Genomic DNA, 21,982 nt, shown 5'->3' with positions numbered 1-21,982 from the left:
TAGTTTCAAAATGTCCACTTTATTCCATATAACACTTAACTAGGTATCATTTACATCTGAGGAAGAGATGGCCCACACAACTGATCTATGGTAAAACACTAACTCTAAGACACAAAGTCCATTTTTATACATTTCCAGGCATCCCTAGACAAGTGAATCACAATGCAGGTACAAATTATTACTACATTTTACATAAGATAAAAGGGAAGTATAAATAAACTTCAGAAAGTAGTAAATTCATCTGTCCCTTAAATGAGTGTGCAACTGTTACAAAGCCATAGTAAATGGTTTATAAAATGTAGTTTTATGTTACTCTGCTGTTACATAGGGCATAACATTTTCACAAGGCTTTTTAGGGACTACAGTCAATGATTAGCAACACACAGAAGTGGTCCAACTCTCTACATGACAATCACTAGACAAACTGGACACCCTCTCATATGTGCACAAATCTGCATGGAAAAGTACTAAAGTTTTAGACTTGGACTTGTGTACTTTAATTTATTTCCCCTTTCTAGTGTAGTAAGAAATGACATGCACTTTAATTTGCCAAAAGCAATGCTTGTATTCTGGCAGCAACATGCTACTTCTATTACACAGTAAAGTGAATACCAGAACTACAAAGGCAGGAGGTGTAAGTGAATTTTTATTGGGAAGGGAAGTTGTCAACTTAAACAGCAGCAAATGAAGAATGAATAAAGAAACTTCCTGTTGTCACAGATACACAAGACCTCCATCATATATGATACGGGAGGCATTTCAATTTGTGACCCCCAGCGCAGAAATGCCAAATGCTTTTCCATTCAATCTAATACTTCTGGATTCCTATCAAAAAGGAATACATTAAGAGCATGGAAAAGTTGCTTACTGAAAGGAAACCCCCGAAGAAGAGTAAGGGAGGGAATGTAGAAATTAAGAAGTTATGTAGAACACTTTGTAAATTGTAATGGCTACATTTTCATATCTTCACAGTAATACAAAACACAGTCACTTGCAGAACTGGTTCAGATTACTTCAATACCAGATACATTTTTAGTCCTCTACATAAGTGTTTGGAAGTTACTTATGTTTATATGAAATGAAGCTATTAATACTTTTCTACAGCAGTAACTGCACACCAGGAAGGCCAAGACAAACACAAATCAAGGAATGGAGTTTTCCCAAAGCTGCAAGGTGAAAAGACTATAAACAGTTGATTCCATACACATGAATGGGTTTCTTTGCTATAGGAAATCCAAATGGAGTAAGGGAATGGAGATGAGTAAAAAGGTTTCTTGAGGGGAAGAAGGATGACCACCCTGTATGCATTTAGTTTTCTGCCCCTTCTGCCGCATCACATTCTTCTCCTGCACTGTCTGATGTCCATAACTAGGGGAAAAAAAAAAAATCATAATAAGTTATCCAGACCATAGAGACTGTGACTAAGAATGGAAGTTAGATTTCTCAAAATCCCAAAAACCACCAACTCCTCCTCCAATGTGTATCTTTGTAAACCTTTCACTAAGCATTTACAAATGACATACGAACATACACTATTTGAGTACATTTTTAAAGCTTTCTTTTTTTAATAGTATAACTAAAAAAATAAATAAATTAACCAAGGCAGTACCCTCAGAATTTAACTTTCTCTCCACTCACAGCAGCTCAATGCTCTTCCTGAAAGCACTACTAAAATATAACTTATGAGATGAATAAGACAAAAAAAAAAAAGTTAAGGGCGGAGGTGAACCACAGGCATAATAACGGTTTCCAAATATTTGAAAGGCCGTCATATGGAAAAAGGGGCAGACCTACTGTGCATGCAGCCAAGGGTTAAATGGGAGTGGGTGATGGAAGTTAGAAAGGAACAGCAGTGGATGGAAGGTGCACAGAAAGCATTCCTCAATTAGCTAGGATGTTAAGACAGAACTGATTGGCAAGGAACTCTCCAATTTTAGTACGAACAATGAAGCAAAGAAGGGAATCGTCAATAGTTATTGACTACAATCAACAGTTCAAAAAATGAATTACTATTAAATCAACAACACCAAGAGAGTAGGGGCAGTTCTAGCATTCTAGAAAAGCTAGAATCTTATATAATCAAGTCATTATTCAAATACTAAAATAAATAAAAACAAAACACAAAACAAATCTCTAAAGAGCTGTCTCTATAAGAGAGAAAATAAAAACCAGTTAAAAGATACAGCAGCTCCATGGTATTCCTGAGAAGAGATGTATTGGCTCGTTTGCTTTTTTCTTCTATGGAGGTGGTTTATGCCCACCATTCTGTTACCCCACAAGCACAGGGAATTCTAATGGCTGAGAATGAAGTATCACAATTTCCTTGTTCAGCAAAGTTGAACAGATATGGTAGTAACATTAAAAAAAAAAAAAATCCTTTCTAGCAAAAGATAAAGCTCCAAACTGAGGGCCTGGAGATCTATACTTATATTCAAAGGTATAGTCCCTTCTGCCACATTTTGTCTAAAATTTTTGACGTTATCAAATTTACTTGAACCTATAAAAGATGCTAAGTAAAGTTAAAATTGTGTTTTTTTTCTCCATTACTTTTCTCTTCATTATCTGCCTATTCAAGAAGTAGGGAGAAAAACAAAAGAAAATCAAAGACGATTAAGTGGAACAGGTTTTGGCCTAGAAGCACAGGTGGAATAAATGGAGGTTAAGGTTTACTCCCCATCAAATGCCTGTAAGACATCATGTAGATTTCACAAAGTAAATTTTTATTAAAACAAGGCACTTCAATGTGATTTTAGGAAAGCTTATATTGCCTAACTCGCTAATTTACCCAAAGGAAGAAAATACTGCAACCACCGTAACATTCTGTATTAACATATTTCATCAACATCTTCATTCCAATGAAAAATAGTGATGTTAATATTAAGAGTTCCTACAATCTTAGTACCTTCTCAGGAAGGTCTAGGTCTGATAAAACGCCTATTGAACTGGAAAATCTGCCCATAAAAGAACAGTTGGCCAATACAAAATATTAACAAGCACTTAATACTTTTACTTGCGTATCTCGATACTTATTTTCTAAGAGAAAGTGTAGCTCTTACATAACTGCCCCCAAAGACAGGGAGACTGAAATAAAATATAAGTACCTTTCTTCTTAAGAAGAAAATGAAATTAAAAAGAATGAACAACTCACTGTTAGGTTGTCTCTAAGCAACTGCATGATGAGGGTGCTGTCTTTGTATGAATCTTCATTCAGTGTATCAAGTTCTGCAATGGCCTCGTCAAAAGCCTGGCAAATATTAACATCCACGGTCAACAATACTCATCACATCGACACAGACGGATTACAATTACGAGCCATTTTTACAAAATCCATTTTATGTTCTACTATCAATTAAAAACAAAACTCAATGGAATAATTTCCAGAGTCCCAGTTTGACAATGACCTTTATCAGTATGAGTAAGAACTTAACAAGAATGACCCGAAACTTACTGTTTTAGCCAGTGTGCAGGCAAGCTCTGGGTTATTAAGGATCTCATAGTAAAATACAGAAAAGTTAAGAGCCAGCCCCAGGCGGATTGGGTGTGTGGGTTGCATCTCTTTCTTGCTGATATCAAAAGCCTCTTGGTAAGCTCCTTGGGAATTATCTATTGTTTCTGTGAAGGGGAAAAAAAAAAAAAAAGGCACAATACTGAAAATATCCATCAAGTATAGAGCACATTAACCTTTCACATATGCTACTACCTCGTGTAGAGCTGGATTTTTCTCTGTGGCCTTCTTTCAAAACCACAGCAGCAAACCAAAAATACGACCTTGTACTGGGTTAGAGAAACTAGTTTATAATGTTGCTTGCTTCAGCTTTAAAAAAACCCAACATGAGACAGTGCAATCAGATTTTCTAAATCTGTGACTAAAACAATTTTCTTTTTCCATATCTTTCAGTTTTACTAATTGGAAATGCAGCAATTTAAAAATAATTTAACTGATACATGTCAATAATATCTCAATAAAACTAGAAACAATTTTGGCTGTAGTACTTCTCAAAATAATGAAAACACTTTTACAAAGATCACCACCAAAATCTCTATTTTTGTGATTTGTAAAAACAATACTGATCCTTGGTATCAAGATGTATTATGTGAAAGGCAATATGAAAGTGTCAGTATACAGAACAAAATCTGCTTTGACCAGAGGTTGATTACTGGCCTAATAAAAATGTCATTTTCCTGAAAAAACTGTTCAATAATTATTACCAATACTAATCTGATTGTATCCATGCTTTCAAAAGGGTAAGTAGGTTTTCTAAATGAGACCACTGGCCCATTCCAGTTTTAGAAATACTGACCAAACAGAAATGTAAAGCTAGCCTTTTATGGCCTGAATATGTGCATTTTCCTCCCTCTGAAATGGCACATTTATTGATCTAAACATGGCTGGTACAGCCCTCACGCAATAAGGAGTTCTTGCTGTTTGGCATATAAGGAAGTACTACAATAGCAGTAGTAAGGTGTCTCAGCTCCTGGGCTGTAAATACAGACTATCTATGAGTCCCAGACTATTGGAGTGTTCTATGGATAGAAATACAAATGCCAATGAGCCAGAGAAGGCTAAATCACATTAATGCTGGGGCTATGTCCCAGTCCTCAAAGACATCCTTGTGACCTGCAAATATCTGTCACTTTCAGCTCTGTTTTTATCTTTATGGCAACAGAAATTACACATAATAAGTTTAGTATAACAAATTTTATTACAGCAGGATACAATAGTCTTCTCTTTGTATCTTCACTTACACTGATATTTGAGATGGTAAAACTATTCCACTTTCAGTTAGTACCTCTGTGAGGGTAGGAAGCTACAGAAACTACTTGAGGGTGCACACTCTTTTCAGATGGGGCAAAATTAAAAACAAAATAATAAGTCTACTGGAAATAAGAAATTAAGTGCAACTTCTACCTAGAACTTGATAAACATGGTAGCAGGCACATACACAAAATTTAATAGGACTTCCACTACTAATACTCCAGGAGACTGAGTCCACCGCTAACAGATCACGTCGATTTTCTTTTTACAATCAAGTCCAGCAATTCAGTTATTCTCTCTCCCATATCTATATTTTCTATGACAAATTATATGCCAGCAGTATAAATTTCCTCAGAAATTTGGATATATATATAATTAGCAGTCAATGTCATGATCCTTCAAAATAGGTAGGTAGTAGTTAATAAATTAGTATGTCAAACAGAAGTACAACATCCTGTTTCTATATTCTGTATGTAACTTCTGGTTAAGTTTCAAGGTACAATGACACAAAGGGCCATTGACAACACAATCTCTCAAGCATATGCAAATGACTAGGGGGCTAAAAATATGCCTAACCAAATTCTAAAATATGAAAGATTAAGCCTCTTTAATTTTTTATTATTATTTAAGTAGGCTCCACCCCAGTGTGGAGCCCATCACAGGTCTGAATTCAGGACCCTGTCTGTGATCCAGACCTGAGCTGAGATCAACAGTAAGATGCTTAACTGACTGATCCACCCAGGTACCCAAGATTAAGCCTCTTTTAAATAATATCTTAGCAGATTATAATCAAAGAGTTTACGAGTTTTTCAAAAACAGTACATAATGTAAATTCATGACTATTTTCATTTTTGAGAACATTAAGGTAACATTAATTTTCTTTTACATAGATTCCAAGATTTTTTTTAAGATTCCAAGATTTTTAAAAAGTTACAGGAAGCCTGGAGATTACATAGAGACTACTGTCACAGTGTACCATTTATCCTCCCTTCCTTTTTTAACTTTACCCATAAACCGAACATACTTACGTTTTCGATCATCGCCACATGCAACTTCAGCAAGGTACCGGAAGTAATCTCCCTTCATTTTCAGATAGAAGACCTTACTCTCTGGATTAGTTGCATTGGCTATTAAATATTTATCCAACAATTCCTGAAAGAAAGAAGATAAAATATTAGGTACTGGGGTGCCTGGGTGGCTCAACCGTTAAGTGTCTGACTTCGGTTCAGGTCATGATCCCAGGGTCCTGGGATCGAGCCCTGCATCGGGCTCCCTGCTCCGTGGGAAGCCTGCTTCTCCCTCTCACACTGTCTCTGTCAAATAAATAAAATCTTTAAAAAAAAAATATTAGGTACTAATCAAAAGCTATTTTATTACAGACGAGAACAACGATATGTATTTGAATCATTAACTATTACACCTCAGTACTACAACCACACCACCCTGGACTTGAAGCATGGGCTGAGAGCAGGGGTTATGTGGTTGTCATGAGCTAAATGCTCTGGCTCATCGCAAGTCATAGTTTCTAATAGTGAGCTGAGTCACATCCAACACTAAATAGAAAGAGCCTGTCTATTCACCCATCCATTCATTCAAGCAAGCATTTCTTGGTACTGGCTGGGTGCCGGGCACTGCATTTGGCCAGAGGGGTATATAAAGGAAAACACAAAGTTCTTGCCCTCAAAGAGCTCAGGAGTCTAGTAAGAAAAGAGGTAAGCACACCATTACCATATGCCAGGCGTTAAGAGATATGTGAATAAGGGACAATGGCAGCACAGTGAGAGCACCTGGCTGAGCTGGAGGTGGCCGCTGGCTAGACATCCTTTCCCTGAAGGGGTATTTGACTTGTTAAGAAGGAACAGCAGGCATACAGCAGTTTGAAGGTGGGGATGTGCAATCATTTTTTTTTAGTTGTGTGTGTGTGAAAATTCTAGGCCTAACACGGGGCTTGAACTCATAACCCCAAAATCAAGAGTCATACACTCTACTGACTGAGCCAGCCAGGCACCCCGTACTATCATTTTAGAGAGGGGAAACAACGTTTAAGACATCAAGTATGAAGAACAGTATAATCACAGAACAAGGAAGTCAGCAGGGCCCAGAGCAGGGCTGGCTATTCAGTGTCTTCTGCAGAGCGGTGCTCATCCAAGGGTAAGTACAGGGATCAAGAGAAAGCAGTTTAGAAACACATATAGCAATTTGACAGTCATATCTACTGAATAGAATTATTTGAAAAAATTGGGTTAGTAATTAAGTACATCTTCATTCCCTATTTTATTCAAAGAAATGTATACTTGATCCAATGAGTGAGTACCTCTCAAACTGGGGGATTTGTACAAGGTGTGCCAGAAGAATAGGAAGTCGCAGAAGAGGGGTGCGTGGCTGTCCAGTCAGTGGGGCATGCAATCTTGGTATCTGGGTTTTGAGTTCCAGCCCTGCATTGGGCATAGAGATTACTTAAAAATAAAATCTTTAAAAAAAAAAAAAAAAAAAAAGGCCACAGANCAGAAGACAAATATGATAGAGATCTTTTTGGCCTATCAATTTTACTTGACAGGTAAATAAAAATCTTTTTGTAATAAAAAATATCATGCAGGTGGGGCACCTGGGTGGCTCAGTCGTTAAGTGTCTGCCTTCAGCTCAGGTCATGATCCCAGGGTACTGGGATCGAGCCCCACATAGGGTTCCCTGCTCAGTGAGGAGCCTGCTTCTCGGTCTCCCACTCCCCCTGCTTGTGTTCCCTCTCTCGCTGTGAAAGAGAGAGAGAAGAAAGAAGGAAAGAAAGAAGGAAAGAAAGAAGGAAAGAAGGAAGGAAGGAAGGAAGGAAGGAAGGAAGGAAGGAAAGAAAGAAAGAAAGAAAGAAAGAAAGAAAGAAAGAAAGAAAGAAAAAGAAGAGAAAGAAAAAAGAAAAGAAAAGAAAAGAAAAGAAAAGAAAGAAAGAAAGAAAGAAAGAAAGAAAGAAAGAAAGAAAGAAAGAAAGAAAGAAAGGAAAGAAAGAAAAAGAAAGAATAAAAATTCTCATAGAAATCTTAAGATACTAATACCTGTACCTCATAGGTTTGTTTGGGGAATAAAACCAATAAATGGATGTGAAAGCATGGTACAGTTTCAACATGTTAAGTGCTCAGTGATAGTGATTAGCCAGCCAGGTGTTCCCACTTCCCTGACTACTTGCAAAGTTTGAGAAGCACTGATCTAGGCAATGTAAAACTAGTGAAAAAGTCAAAGCAAGGAACAGACACAACCATGTTTGCATTCTGGAAAAACAGCCACTGATATTATCAATTAACACTACATAAAAATATCAACTACAATACAAAATTAGAAGTTTGGAGGAACTCAGTTAAGACTTTCAAATTCACTTAAGTATTATTATTGAAGAAGTAAAAGAAGACCGTTTACAGATTTTTTAAAAAGGCTAAGAAAAGTTTAGAAAATGTAGTTCTAACTCAAGAACTTTCCTGTTGTTTACCTAAAAATGGCCTAAACAAATGCAGTGGTTATATCCATAAGTTATTTTAAAGGAAATAAGCAAAAATATTATATTAAAAAATATTTTAAATCCTTAATTTTTAAAAGTTTACATAAAGATATTTTATTTTCTTTTTTTTAAAAAAGATTTTATTTATTTACTTGACACAGAGACAGCCAGCCAGCAAGAGAGGGAACACAGGCAGGGGGAGTGGGAGAGGAAGAAGCAGGCTCCCAGCAGAGAAGCCTGATGTGGGGCTCAATCCCATCACGCCCTGAGCCGAAGGCAAACGTTTAACGACTGAGCCACCCAGGCGCCCCTACATAAAGATATTTTAAAAGGGCCTAAAGCTCAGGCAAATTTTTAATTTTAAAATTGCCTAACAAAGCCCCAAGAAGTCTATATATTATAAAACTGGCAAACTCTATCAAAATTGTGGCTTCAATCTGGAAAGCTGCTGGACCAGGAACACAGCAATCGAGGTCCTTAAGGGCCACACCCAAACAGGAGAGGCAAGCATGAAAACTAATGCTTCCACACCACCATCCTCTTAACTGAGAGGAGATTCAAAGGATTAGGTTGTAAGAATTTCTTCTGCTCAACATCACCAGTTTTAATAGTTATTAAAATGAACCTAAGAAACTCCCAGAATCTTAGAAATTTGTACTATTTAACTTTTTACTCTAATACCATTTTTATCTATCATGGATGACTTTCAACTTAAAAACTATTTTGGGGAACACCTGAATTTAGGATTTTGCAGGAAGGGAGGGCAACAGTGAGACTGACACAAAAAGTTTACTTTGTTTTGAAATTTCAAACTGACTCAGTCATCCCTATCTTTTTTTTTTTTTTTTAAGATTTTGTTTATTTGAGAGACAGAGAGAGAGCAAAGGAGCAGCGGCAGGGGAAGAGGGAGGCTCCCCTGCTGACCAGGGAGCTGACTTCGGTTCGATCCCAGGACCTTGGAACCATGACCTGAGCCCAAGGCATACACTTAACCAACTGAACCCACCCAGGCGCCCCAGTCATCCCTATCTTAAAAGAAAAATTAAACAAGAGTGGATTCGGAGAAGTTGTATTAAATAATGCAAACACATAAAAATGTATTTATTCTGTGGCGATCACCACCTCTGCCTGTACCCAAACTGAGGAACTATAATGTAAAACAAAGTGCCTTTCACTTTTTTTTCTCCCAGGTGAGTCACTCCATTAACACAAGATCTCAGAGGATCTCCAAAAAGGTGCCAACTCTGGTGAAGACATTTAGTCACAAAAAAAAGCTACTCAGTACCTTTAAGACACCACTTTGCGATTAAATGTGGTAGAAGTGTGGTAACACTCAGCAAAGCCTGAGTAGAGTGAGGACTTGGGCTGAGAAGAGAATTGTGATTCTAGCACTGATCCACCCTCAGTCCTGCAGCCAGATGCGGGCGCGCTCATGCGGACGGCTTACTGGCCTTCCAAAGATCTGTGGCAAGCTGCTCAACAGCTACTGCTGCACACAGCCACTCACGAGCTAAACTCGTCCCTTCTCAATTTACTCACTTCGGTTACTTGCTTGCACACAGCTGTTATATAGGACTGACAACACTGGCTTTTATAAAGTGACCTGTACATCACTTCCATCCTGGGCTTTCAGCCAGGTAACATGGTTCTTCACCAGATGCCACTAGCTCGTTGTGAAGGAAACAACAGTTACAGAACAGTTCTGTTGTTCCACATGCTACCAGTAGTACAGATGTGTGTTTTAGCCCCAAAAGAAAGTGGATTCTGCTTCATGTCTTACCAAAATGATCATGGCTGTTATCAGGTAGTATCAACACCAGTATTACTTATTAATGACAGATAAAATGAAGGCTATAAATACTTAAGGTATACAGCCTAAGTGTACAATTTTATAAAAAAGAAAAAAAAATCATTAAAAAAACTCAATACGGATCAGAAATGACAAGTGGTTCCCTGAATAAGAAATCTTTCCACATAAGGTCATTGGTAAGAAATCAGGAGAGAGAAAGCGAATCAGATAACTACATCTATGTAGTTAAAAGCTCCCCCGCTAATTTCTCCTGTGCATTATTCTTATCTATTAAGCATGAGATCCACTTTATAAAATCCACAGATTTTATGATCCTGGAAGGCTTGGAGAGCTAAGATTGGGGTTCCCTCCAGCACTGACCGTGCTACCTGACTAGGGGAGAAAGCAAGTGATGCATTCCTTTTTGAAAATGTAAGAGACTTTTTAAAAGATTTATGTATTTATTTGAGAATGAGAGCAAATCTGAAGGTGACTCTCCACTGAGCACAGAGCCCGACATGGGGCTCAATCTCATGACCCCCGAGATCATGGCCACTGAGATGAAATCAAGAGGCAGACAAAACCGACTGAGCCACCCAGGTGCCCCGAAAATCTGACAGATTCGTAAAGAAGTCAGGGTACTCATTACCCCAAATTATAAGATGGACTAGTAATTGAGTTTTAGACCAAAGAAACTCAAACGTGAGCAAAGTCTGAGGAAAAAATATCGGTTACCGTACAGGTCACTTTAAGAGATGCTAAAGGACCTTAGAATAAGCTTAATCTCATATAAATAGGATGGCAATAAAAATACAGAATTGCATCAGAAAAACTGTAAAGAACTATGTAAGAAATCAAATTGTCAAGCAATAATATTGATATAAATTTAGTACAGTAACCATTCCTCTTCAATCCCATGTCTTCGAGAAAAGGTTAGGAAGAAAGCAAAACTTCAATACTCATACTCTCCCTAGGAGTGAATTATTTTGGCATATAATAATCCTACCATCACATCAACAGTTTCTCTAAACAATTCATCTCGCTTCAGTGGTAATATTCCGTGGCATTCAACAAACTAAAACAATATCTTTACCTTAAATTCATTTAAGTGGTTTCTGTTTTACAAACAAACTGCTTCTGTCCCTCATTACATAGCGTACTCTTTACATAAGAAACTGATTTACTGAAAGAGTAGGTAACTGACGAAGAGCCTTAAAACACAAACAAAATAATCAAAAGGAAACAAAAAATGTTCTAAGGATTTTCTTTTTCCTATTAGTAACTTACTGAAATTCATTAATAAAACACTAAACACATTCAATCTCTGACTTCAAGGCATATATACTAATCATTATCCCCGTATTTTTATCAGTTTAATCAGCACACAGTACCATAAAAACTCACTATATTCATTCACTCAGCAAATATTCAAGTGTCCTACATGTGCCAAGTCCCATTCTAAGCATTTAATGTATCATTTACATATAAACAAACCATTTTTAAAAAAAGATTTTATTTATTTATTTGACAGAGAGAGAGCCAGCGAGAGAAGGAACACAAGCAGAAGGAGTGGGAAAGGAAGAAGTAGGCTCCCATTGGAGGAGCCTGATGGGGGCTCGATCCAGGAACACCGGGATCACACCCTGAGCTGAAGGCAGACGCATAACGCCTGAGCCACCCAGGCGCCCCTAAACAAACCATTGACAATAAAATCACACTGGAGTCCAGAAACGTGTCCAAAGTCATACGATTAATTACATGGAGCCAGAATCTGAAACTAGAGCCAGTATTTCTAATCACTACCCTATAAAATAAGGGTTAATATAGCCAAAAATACCTAAGAGCATTTGGACTTAAGTTAGATATATAATTAATAAAAGAATTAATATGGTGCAGAGGACAATATAATTATTTAACAACTGGAACATTTATTGAATGGTAAGAGCTAAATTCTTCTAACATTCCAACCTCAAGTATTATAATATTGAATGGTAAGAGCTAAATTCTTCTAACATTCCAACCTCAAGTATTATAAATAGTACAAAGAACCACTGACATTGTATGTATGAAGAATAGTCTCTAGACAGCTGTCTCTTACTTAGGTTGATTAATCCAAGACACTGAAATCAAAGTAAAACTCGAGACTCAAGAAGGAAGTCGTATTTCATCCAGAAAGAAATTATACAAACATAACCATCCTGATTTGGGGGTGCTGAGGGGACCCTTCAGGAGCTGCATGCGAGAGGTTGGAATTACAGGGTGGGTCCAAGAAAGAGGAAGATAAAGGACAAGAGTAACTTTGAGTTATTTTAGAGTGTATGATTTTAGAAATCAGATTATCATTCATGAAAGTGACTTCTGTCATTAGCTCTGTGATCTTGTGGCAAATCACAGCTTCTCAGAACACTGTTTAACTATATATAATGAGTATTAAGATCCAAAGGCCTTCCATTCCCAGAAATTACCATTCTAAGTACAGCAGCTAGAGTTGAATCTCATAAAGGATTTGTTGCCTTAATCGAGGCAGTAAATCACCCAAAATATGATCCAAGTTGATCAGAGCATCAACTGGTCTATGGAAATTTTTTTTTAAGATTTTATTTATTTATTTATTCGACAGAGATAGAGACAGCCAGCGAGAGAGGGAACACAAGCAGGGGGAGTGGGAGAGGAAGACCCAGGCTCATATGAGAGGAGCCTGATGTGGGGCTCTATCCCATAACGCCAGGATCACGCCCTGAGCCGAAGGCAGACGCTTAACCTCTATGTCACCCAGGCGCCCCTGGAAATATTTTCTACCCTTATTAAAATGAATGCCTTGAACAATTAATTGCCCTTGCACTATTTAAAAATTTTACTGATTTAGAACTGGAATCAAGTTTTGAACTACAACTGGTGCCTAAATTTAAAAAAAAATTTTTTTTTTCAAAAATAGAGGCTAATGACCAACGTGAGAGATCCCAAGGGCTGTGTGATTTAGCTGCCATTACATGGCAGATGAGAGCAGTTAGAGCTCAAACTCAAGTTGCAAAGCCTATTCAGGTCCTTATTTCCTTTACTTAAGCCTGTATCAAATCCCAAACCTCTACAAACGAAAATTTTAACTATAAATTGTACCAGAAGAGTAGAGTGACCCTATGTCCTGGTTTGACCCTGTGTCCTGGTTTGCCCAGGACATTCCCAGCTTAAGCTTGCTGTCCCAGAGTAGTTATTAATGCTACCTCTTTCATTCTCAATAAGTACTCCACTTCGGAAGATATATAATCATCCTCAAGATAAGGCGTCAGTCATAAATCGAGCATTTTTTCAATACTAAAAGGTAAGGAATTAAATTTCTTGCCATACTATTTAACATTTGCATAAAAGGTGCTAAAATTTTTAGGCATGCGCTGAGAACGGAAGGTGAAGTCATGTTACTAATAGCAGTTATTTCTGAACATTTTTTAATTTTTATTTTATTATTATTTTCATTTTTTATTTTTTTAAAGATTTTATTTATTTATTTTTGTGACAGAGAGACAGCCAGCGAGAGAGGGAGCACAAGCAGGGGGAGTGGGAGAGGAAGAAGCAGGCTCCCAGTGGAGGAGCCCGATGTGGGGCTTGATCCCGGAACGCCGGGATCACGCCCTGAGCCGAAGGCAGCCGCCTAACGACTGCGCCACCCAGGCGCCCCAATTTTATTATTATTTTAAAAAAATATTTATTTATTGGGGGACGGGAAGGGCAGAGGGAGAGGGAGAAAGAGAATCTCAAGTAGACCCCTGGCTGAGTGAGATGTCTGACTTGGGCCTCAATCTCACAACCCTGAGATCATGACCTGAGCTGAAATCAAGAATCAAACACTTAACTGACTGAGCCACCCAGGCATCCCTGAACCGATTTTATTTTTACTTTTTAAAGATTTACTGACTTTGTGAGAGAGTGCGAGAGTGCATGTATTCAAGAGGGGAGGGAGGGAGGAGCAGAGGGAGAGAATTCTGGACAGACTGTGGAAGTCTGTATTTGAAGGTTCTTGCATTCATGGTGACTTTTAGGGGCAAACATCTGGCTGTGTTATACTTTAAGCATGTGAACACTTACATATGGAAATACATACTGTTTTACTACAAATTACTTTAATCTCTCCCATTAGTCTTAATGTATATTATATTAACATATATTTAAAAATTATGTGTAGATATATTACCTACTAATTTTATTTTAATTTAGTTAAGGAGACAAAAAATACTAGGTATAGATGGGGCTATCTGAAAGAATAATTGAATAGGGGAGCCCTGCATTGGGCTCCACACTCAGCGAAGAGTCTGCCTATCCCTCTCCATCTGCTCCACCTCCCCACCCTGTGCCATGAGCTCTCTCTCTCTCTCTCTCTCAAACAAATCTTTAGATTTAGGGGAAGGATTCTTCCTTCCTTATCTGTATCTTCTCTTGACACACAGTAAGACTCTGGTTTCCATTAAAATAATGCATAATCCATGGACATCCCAGAAGATTCAAAAGTGATAAAGTTTCTCTCCTTTCCCTGGGTTCTTAGCCATCCAGCTCTTCCTCTCCCTCAAGGCAACCATCATTACTAGCTTCTTGTACGTTTTTCCAGATGTTTTATACATTTAAAATCCATGTTCCCCCTCCCTCATGTCACCATACATTATTCTATACCTTGCTTTTTCCATATAATAACCCCTCTGAGATCATTCCATATCCATATATTTTTAAGTGCCTCTTTGTATATAGAAGATTGCACAGTAGTCCACCAAACGGGCATACTATAATTGTTTAAATAGTCTCCACTGATGAACATTTAAGTTGCTTCAAATCTTTTGATATTTCCAACAATGTACCAAATGTACGTTTTATCCTTAGGGTGAATTGTTAAACTGTCCTCCCTGGAGGCCATTTTCAATTTACAATCCCACTAGCAATGTTATGAATGTTCCTATTTCTTAACATCCTCTGAATTCAAGAGTATTATCAAACATTCTTATTCTTTTTTCTTTTACAGTCTAGTAAGGGAAAAATATAGTATTAGAGTTTTGTTTGTAGTTTTATTATAAATGAAGTCAAACAGTTGTACGTCCTTTTCTATTGACACTGTATTTATATCCTTTGCCATTTTCCTAAACTGACTTGTAGGAACTCTTTATAAGTTAACAATAGGAGTTCATTTCCCAGATGTATCTTATATAAATTTCATGTATTTAAAGACTAGCAATTAAATGGCATTTGTTAATATTTTCCATTATATTAAGTCTTATCAGCATTCCCAACATTTCTGACCAATATGAGATGCACAAGTTAATGGGACTATACAATTGTAGCACAAATAAAATACACAAACCAAGGACTTCTAATTGAAATATAAGTCTGAATGCGTGTTTAATGCACTGTCTACCTGACCATACGAAGTGGTAACATATTTTAAATGTTACCTGGATAGCAGTGCATCAGATTAAAGTACATACACACACAGAGACATACACACCTCACTCACTTTAGTATGGAGTACTTAAGAAAATTGTGACTCATCACCTTAAAATAGATGGGCAAAAACAAGACTTTCTGATTCTGGCAATATAGTGAGACTGAGCAGACTTTCCCTTCTAAAAATAATCAAAATGCCAAATAGAAGCAAATAAAATAGAAACACTGTAATGGAGCTCCAAAAGAAAAAAGGGAGATCTTGAGGTGCTGGATAGGAAGATGAAACAAAAAGCAAAAAGTGCCAGTTTATAACACAATGACAATGGTGTGTGCAGGGAGTAGAGGCCCTAGAAAAACTTTGTCTATCATTGCTGAAAAGTAGCAAGAAAGCTATTTCCTGGGCTTTTGTGGCGGGTGGGTATAGTCTCCCATAAAACACCGAAATCTGAACCCATGTTCTGTGCAGGTGCTATTTAGATTTTTATTTCATACAGGATGTGTGAATCCACAAGCTGAAAATGGATGTAAAAATGGGCCAAAGCTCAGTGTGCCCAGCAGAAACGATTCACCAAAACCACTACAAAGACACTTCCACAATCCAAGGCATACACAAGTTCCATGGAAAAAGCTACACCCATATTACTAAAAATAACAAAACTACTCAAGGAACAAATCCACCATAATGAGGGATCAGCACACAAACAAGAGATAGTACCCAAGAACTTAAAAAAATGAAAGTGTGTAATAAAACACAAAATAAGCATGCTAAAAATGATTAAAGATACACATTTTAATAGTTATGGATTAAATAGATGCTGCTGCCCAGGACTAGCTTCAAAAGTGGGGTGGGTGGGGGAAGGAGTGTTTCTGGTAGGGATATGAACAAAATAGAATTCATATTTTCTGAAGCTGGGTAATGAGTTATTAGAACATTCTCTTAATTTTTTTGTAGAAGTTTGACTTTTACTTGATTAAAATAACCAAAAAGATTAAAAAAAAAAAAAGGAAACAGAAGCTAGGGCAAAGTACAGGATACCATAAATTAAGAAAAGGCAGCCTGGAAGTGAGGGGAGGGGGAAAGGTTTTTAGAATTAAAGAAGAGAAAATTAGTAAAATGGAAGGCCCATTTTAAGAAACTAATCAGAATACAGAGCAAATAACTAACAAGATGAAAAAACTATGGCTAAGTCTAAAGATGCAAATATAGAGGTCTAAAATATGATGCTTAGGATCAATCACCTGGATGGCTCAATCAGCTAAGCGTCAACTCTTGAATTTGGCTCAGGTCATGATCTCGGGGTCATGAGATCCAGCCCTGCGTCAAGCTCCAAGCTGGGTGTGGAGTCTGCTAAGGATTCTCTCTCCCTCTTCCTTTGGCGCACGTGCGCGCTCTCTCTCAAAAAAAAAAAAAAAATTTAAGATAATGTGTGATAGGAATTCCAGAGAGAAAGGAATTCAGGAATAAGGCTGAGACTCTCCCAGTAATAGTATAAAAGATAATAATCTTCAGAATAGAAAAGCACACTGAATCCCAAGCAAGAGAAAATAAAAATAAATTCATACCTAGAACATCATGATAAAACTGAAGAATGCCAAAGACAAGAAAATTCTTAAAAGCAACCAGAGAAATGACACGTTACCTATAAGGGAAGAAACAACAATATGACTAACAGCTGATTTTTCATCAGAAAGCAAGTACCTTCAAAGTGCTGAGAAAAATAACTGTCAGCTACAATTCCTTAATCAATAAAAGTATCATATAAAATCAGGTGCAAAATAAATTATTTATCCAGATAAAGAAGTTCCGACTCAGACCTTTACTGAAAGAACCCTTTAGAGTGGGACAGAAGAAGTAATGGAATAAAAGAAAAGCCACCAATTAGAATAATTACAGTAACTAAAATCTCAAGTAACTGAAAAATTCCTGGTCTTAATCTGTGAAATTTCCACGCTCCTAAAACTGTAACAACACAAAATTATTATAAGATTCTGAAAAATAATACAATGTGTGATATATAATGTTTGTAGAGAATAGTATTTCAGATTACTTAGAAATACAGAAATTCTTTCATACTTGGTATGTGCAAAGAACTGAGATGGCTATAAAAGGACATGTGTCTCCCAACCCTCTTTTAGAGGATTTACATTTTTAAGTTTAGTAATTTTTTTCAACAAGTGTCTGTTTTTATGACTACACTTTCTAAAATCTTTTGACTAAATATGAAAATCTGCTCTCAGGAAAGAAATGTTTCATTAGAATAATCTAGGATCTCAAATATTTCAATATTTCATTATCCATTTTAAGGTAACTGACAAGGTGTGGGTTAATTTGAGATATTTATTGGCATGACTTTAACCAATATCTACATGCTAATGACTCACAAATTTGCCCCTTGCCTATTTGGGCAATTTACTTTTACGACTCTGTACCTCAGTTTATTCATCTATAAAACAGAGTTAATGCCAATCACTATTACTTCACTGGGTTATCGTGAAGATTAAGTGAATTAATTCAAATTGCTCAGAATACTGCTTGGTACATAAACCTCAATGAACATACACCACCACACCATCTTTCTCTTACACACTAGACTGAGTGCTCCTATATGCACGCATGTGTGTGCACACACACAGAACCTCCTGGATGGGCCACTGGGACTTTAAACCTTACTCATTAAAAAAAATAAATAAAATTTGCCTTGCGAACACAATCTGTTGATTCTCCTCCCCTACTCAATTTTTCTTAGGAAAAGCATCAGTTGCCCTAGGTTAGAAATCTGGGTGTCATCCTGAAGTTTCCTTTGGCCTTACTCCCCCAGCCATCTGATATTTAGTGACCCAAACCCATGGATGTAATTTTATCCAAATCAAGATTTCATTTGGAAATCTCAAATAAGCACGGTATACTTTGGGAACATCTATCTCCCTCTCCTTTACTATAAACTACTGAAGGAAAAGACTTTGTCTAGTTTTGATATATGAAAATTTGTATAGCAAATTAATAAAAATGCAAGACTTGACTATAAATCTGACATAAAAGAAAATAAATACACTTTAAAAATAAGGACGAATCAATCAGAAAGAACAGAAAGAAACATGGAAACAGAAAAGGATGAAGAAAACAATCCAATACATAGCCTAAGGAGTGTGAATCATAGTCAACCCACCCACTGGCAAATCCATGCCCTGCTGTGGAGACGACGGCCATTATACATTAGAACAGCCACAGATTTCCTCATTATGACGCCACATTTACTAAACAACTTCCTGATGATGACTTGGTTTCTACATTGAGTCTACCTGCTACTGAGAGAGAACATATTGGTCATGCCAACACAAGTATTGCAAGCTTTGTTCTAGTTATTCCTCACTGTAAATGAATAATGTTCTTGGTTTTATATACCAGTTACATGAGCTTGATTGTTGGGATCTATCCCTGAAAAAGCACCCCCCACTCAGTGTGTTTGATTCCACAAGGCTAAAGGCCATATTAAAGTGCACTAAACTCACGGAGGTAATACAACCCTTCCAGCAGCCCATTCACACTCCCAACTTCTCTGTAGTGTTACATGCTTGAGTATCCTCATACATTTATAAATGATTTTCTACTATATCTCAATAGGCCTTCAACAGAAATAAATTTATTTCCAAATCTGCTTCTATACTCTTATTCTTATTTCTACTAATTATTCCACCATCCTCTTCCCTCTCCTAGCTACCCAAAGCCATCAGCACTGCCTTTGACATTCACTCTCCTTTTCCCATCCTACCACCAGATGTCAAGCCCTACCGACTGCCTCTGTAACAGTATGCTGACCTATCTTCAGTCCCATTCCTATTACCCAAGTTAACCATATCACTTCACCTTAACTAATCCAATCACCTAATTGATCTACCAGGCTTAAGGGTTCTTCTTTCTCTAATCCATTTTATACCCTGCTCCCAGATTAACCCTAAATCCATTCTGGGTATGTTAATAATCCCTTGCTCAAAAATCCCAATGGCCAGTTAATAAAGAATAAATTTATAGCCTAGCACTCACCATCCTCCAGAATCAGACTGTAACCTATAGCTTCCAACTAATATAAATGGTAAAGAGATACTGATCCCCTCTGCCATCACAACAGCAGGGTGAAACTGGGGGAAAAATCTACTTTCCCCAGTGTATCATATATACTGGGAAATATAAATATGGTTCTTCTGTGTGCCATAATACAAAAACACTTGGGTAGCACTGTCTTGACTAACTGATGCCCAATCTTATTTTTATTACCATTCCTTACAACAATGAGATGCCTCCCAAATACTTGAAGCAAAACACACTGGCAATCATTATGCTAGAAGCTGGCAATACAGCAGGTACTGGGGAGAAAGTGAAAAAGCAAACACTGAGTAATCTCTAGCACTATTATGAGGAGAGGGGTAAAACAGAGTCTTCCAACAGCAAATCACCTATACTGAAGCTGGACGCAGCAGGTGTCAAGAGTAACTAGTCAATAAGACCATCCAACTATTGCCTTTTGTTGGATTTCTTTGCTCACCAAACAATTTTCAAATGCTAAATTTGGCTCCTCCCGTAAATTTATCTATAGGCAATAAACATGACTAGACCTCTATACTCTGCTCAATTTGTAATTTTTGCAGTTCCACTCTCAATGTACCAACAAATTAGATGCGGAGCCCAAAAGGCCAAGGGGACAAACCCTGGACCATAAATGTACACTACTATTGTTTTAGTGATCTGGCACCCCCATCTATTGAACACCCATCTATTGAACCCCCATCTATTGGCACCCCCATCTATTGAACAAATTCTTCCTTATCCTGATATTGGTGGCAGTGGGGGAATCTCTGAAAAAGTGTTAATAGGCCATCATAGCAAAATTCATACAACTCTGGGGTACTCATGAATGTGCATGTACATTTTGGGAGAAAGAATTGATATTAGTGTTAGACTAAAAACCACCCCATGTTCAAACTTTTGAAACATAATTCTAAAAGTAACAAAGACCTAAAACTCAACACTGGTTGGGATATTTGTCAAGTTAACAAATCAACATTAGTATGATCACTGTGTCATGATAAACTGTCATCATGGTTAGAGAATTACTACGGATTTTTCAGACCCCAAGGGGTATGTGCTACTGTAGTTTTAATAATAAAAGTAAAAAAGTAAGCCAGATTAGTCCATACAAATCAAGCAGTTAATTATTTTTGTGGGCAAAAGAAAGTAAAGAGCTAAAAAACACAGGTTAAACAAGCAGAGAGGAATGGCAGGAAAAAAACCCAGGGCCCTCAATAAAAGAGAAAAAGCTTTATCTATCTCTCTGCCACCCAGTTTTTTTGGGTTTTTTTTTGGTGGGCAGCAAAGCAAGGTTTATTGAGCCTATTAGGCCTAGATGGCCTTTCTGTGAACACAGTGCACCCCTTCTGCTCCCCTCAACAATTAGTACTTTAGAAAACCCAAAACCAATAAAATGCTTTTGTATAAGAATGTTCATTCTACCTCCCAACTCAGCTACAGAGCTGTTATGACTACAGTGTTGAAGACACACACCAGAAAAAGTTTAAGCCTCTAACAAACACTGGGGTGTCTATGAACTGCCATATGCCAATATCAAAGAAAGTCACCGTCTTTATACCCTCACTTCACACAAAGCAGCTGAGCCAATTCCAGATATTATTAGAAACAAATGTTAATGCCCAGTCTTTTATCTCTGAACTCTGTCTGCTATATATCCTTACATTTTAGCAGGTGGATACTGAGCGGCCGTAACAGCAAGAGGAATGTTATACCTTCTGTTCAAAGATTCTCAACTCTCTGACCAAGATACATAGATTTGGAATGACAGTTTAATATACCCAACTGGTAGTACTAACACTACTTTCCAAATTTGTCAATCTGCATAAAAAACAATAACACATACACAACCACAAGATACCAACATTTACAGATGAGTGCTACCAAAGAACCAAGAATAACACCAGTATCTATACTTCCTTCCCCTCAGGGAACTTGCAATTTACTGGTATCCAGAAACTACTCTAGCCACTGATTTGCAAAATAAAAGAAAAATGACAGTGAGAAAACAAATCTTTCTTAAAAGGAAAAAAACACAAAAAACAAAAACAAAACAGGAAGTGAAATTTTAAGTTTGGTACTGACAGATATCCTGATACCTAATAGAAACCATGTTCTAGTAATTAAAAACAGGTCAAAACTGCCTTGCTAACTTAATATATGGGTCAAGTTTTGAGATATCCTAGGAAAACTACTAAAAAACGCACACACACAGTGCTCTAGTCTACCAGCTGTTACAGGGCACAAAGGGAAGAACAGAGTCAAAAGGAATTTATGACACTGTGCTAAGAAAATTATTCTGCATTTGGAACTAAATTTATATGGTTTATTAATTCAACTGAACTACTGGGTACAGCACAAAAAATAACCTTGAAAAATAAAGTAGTGCTTATAGTATAGAGAGGAAAAAATAAAGATGAAGTCCTTATTCTTACATACCCTTGAAGCTTACCA

General features: G+C 37.2%; 1 protein-coding gene across 1 annotated transcript in view; it reads right to left on the bottom strand.

Annotated features, from left to right (window-relative positions):
- Positions 1–21,982, bottom strand: part of YWHAQ (tyrosine 3-monooxygenase/tryptophan 5-monooxygenase activation protein theta) — a 37,161-nt gene continuing 15,179 nt past the window's right edge. The window contains exons 3-6 of the mRNA XM_034659925.1: positions 5,785–5,908; positions 3,449–3,612; positions 3,149–3,244; positions 1–1,368 (exon numbers count right to left, since the gene is read on the bottom strand). Of these exons, the coding sequence (XP_034515816.1) occupies positions 1,309–1,368; positions 3,149–3,244; positions 3,449–3,612; positions 5,785–5,908 (444 nt within the window). The 3' untranslated portion in view covers positions 1–1,308. The remainder of the gene's footprint in view (positions 1,369–3,148; positions 3,245–3,448; positions 3,613–5,784; positions 5,909–21,982) is intronic.

This window comes from Ailuropoda melanoleuca, chromosome 4 (assembly GCF_002007445.2).
Source record: "Ailuropoda melanoleuca isolate Jingjing chromosome 4, ASM200744v2, whole genome shotgun sequence".
In the NCBI taxonomy this organism is placed as follows: Eukaryota; Metazoa; Chordata; class Mammalia; order Carnivora; family Ursidae; genus Ailuropoda; species Ailuropoda melanoleuca.
The sequence above is the reverse complement of the archived record's forward strand: the minus strand, read 5'-3'. Positions and strand labels throughout refer to the sequence as shown.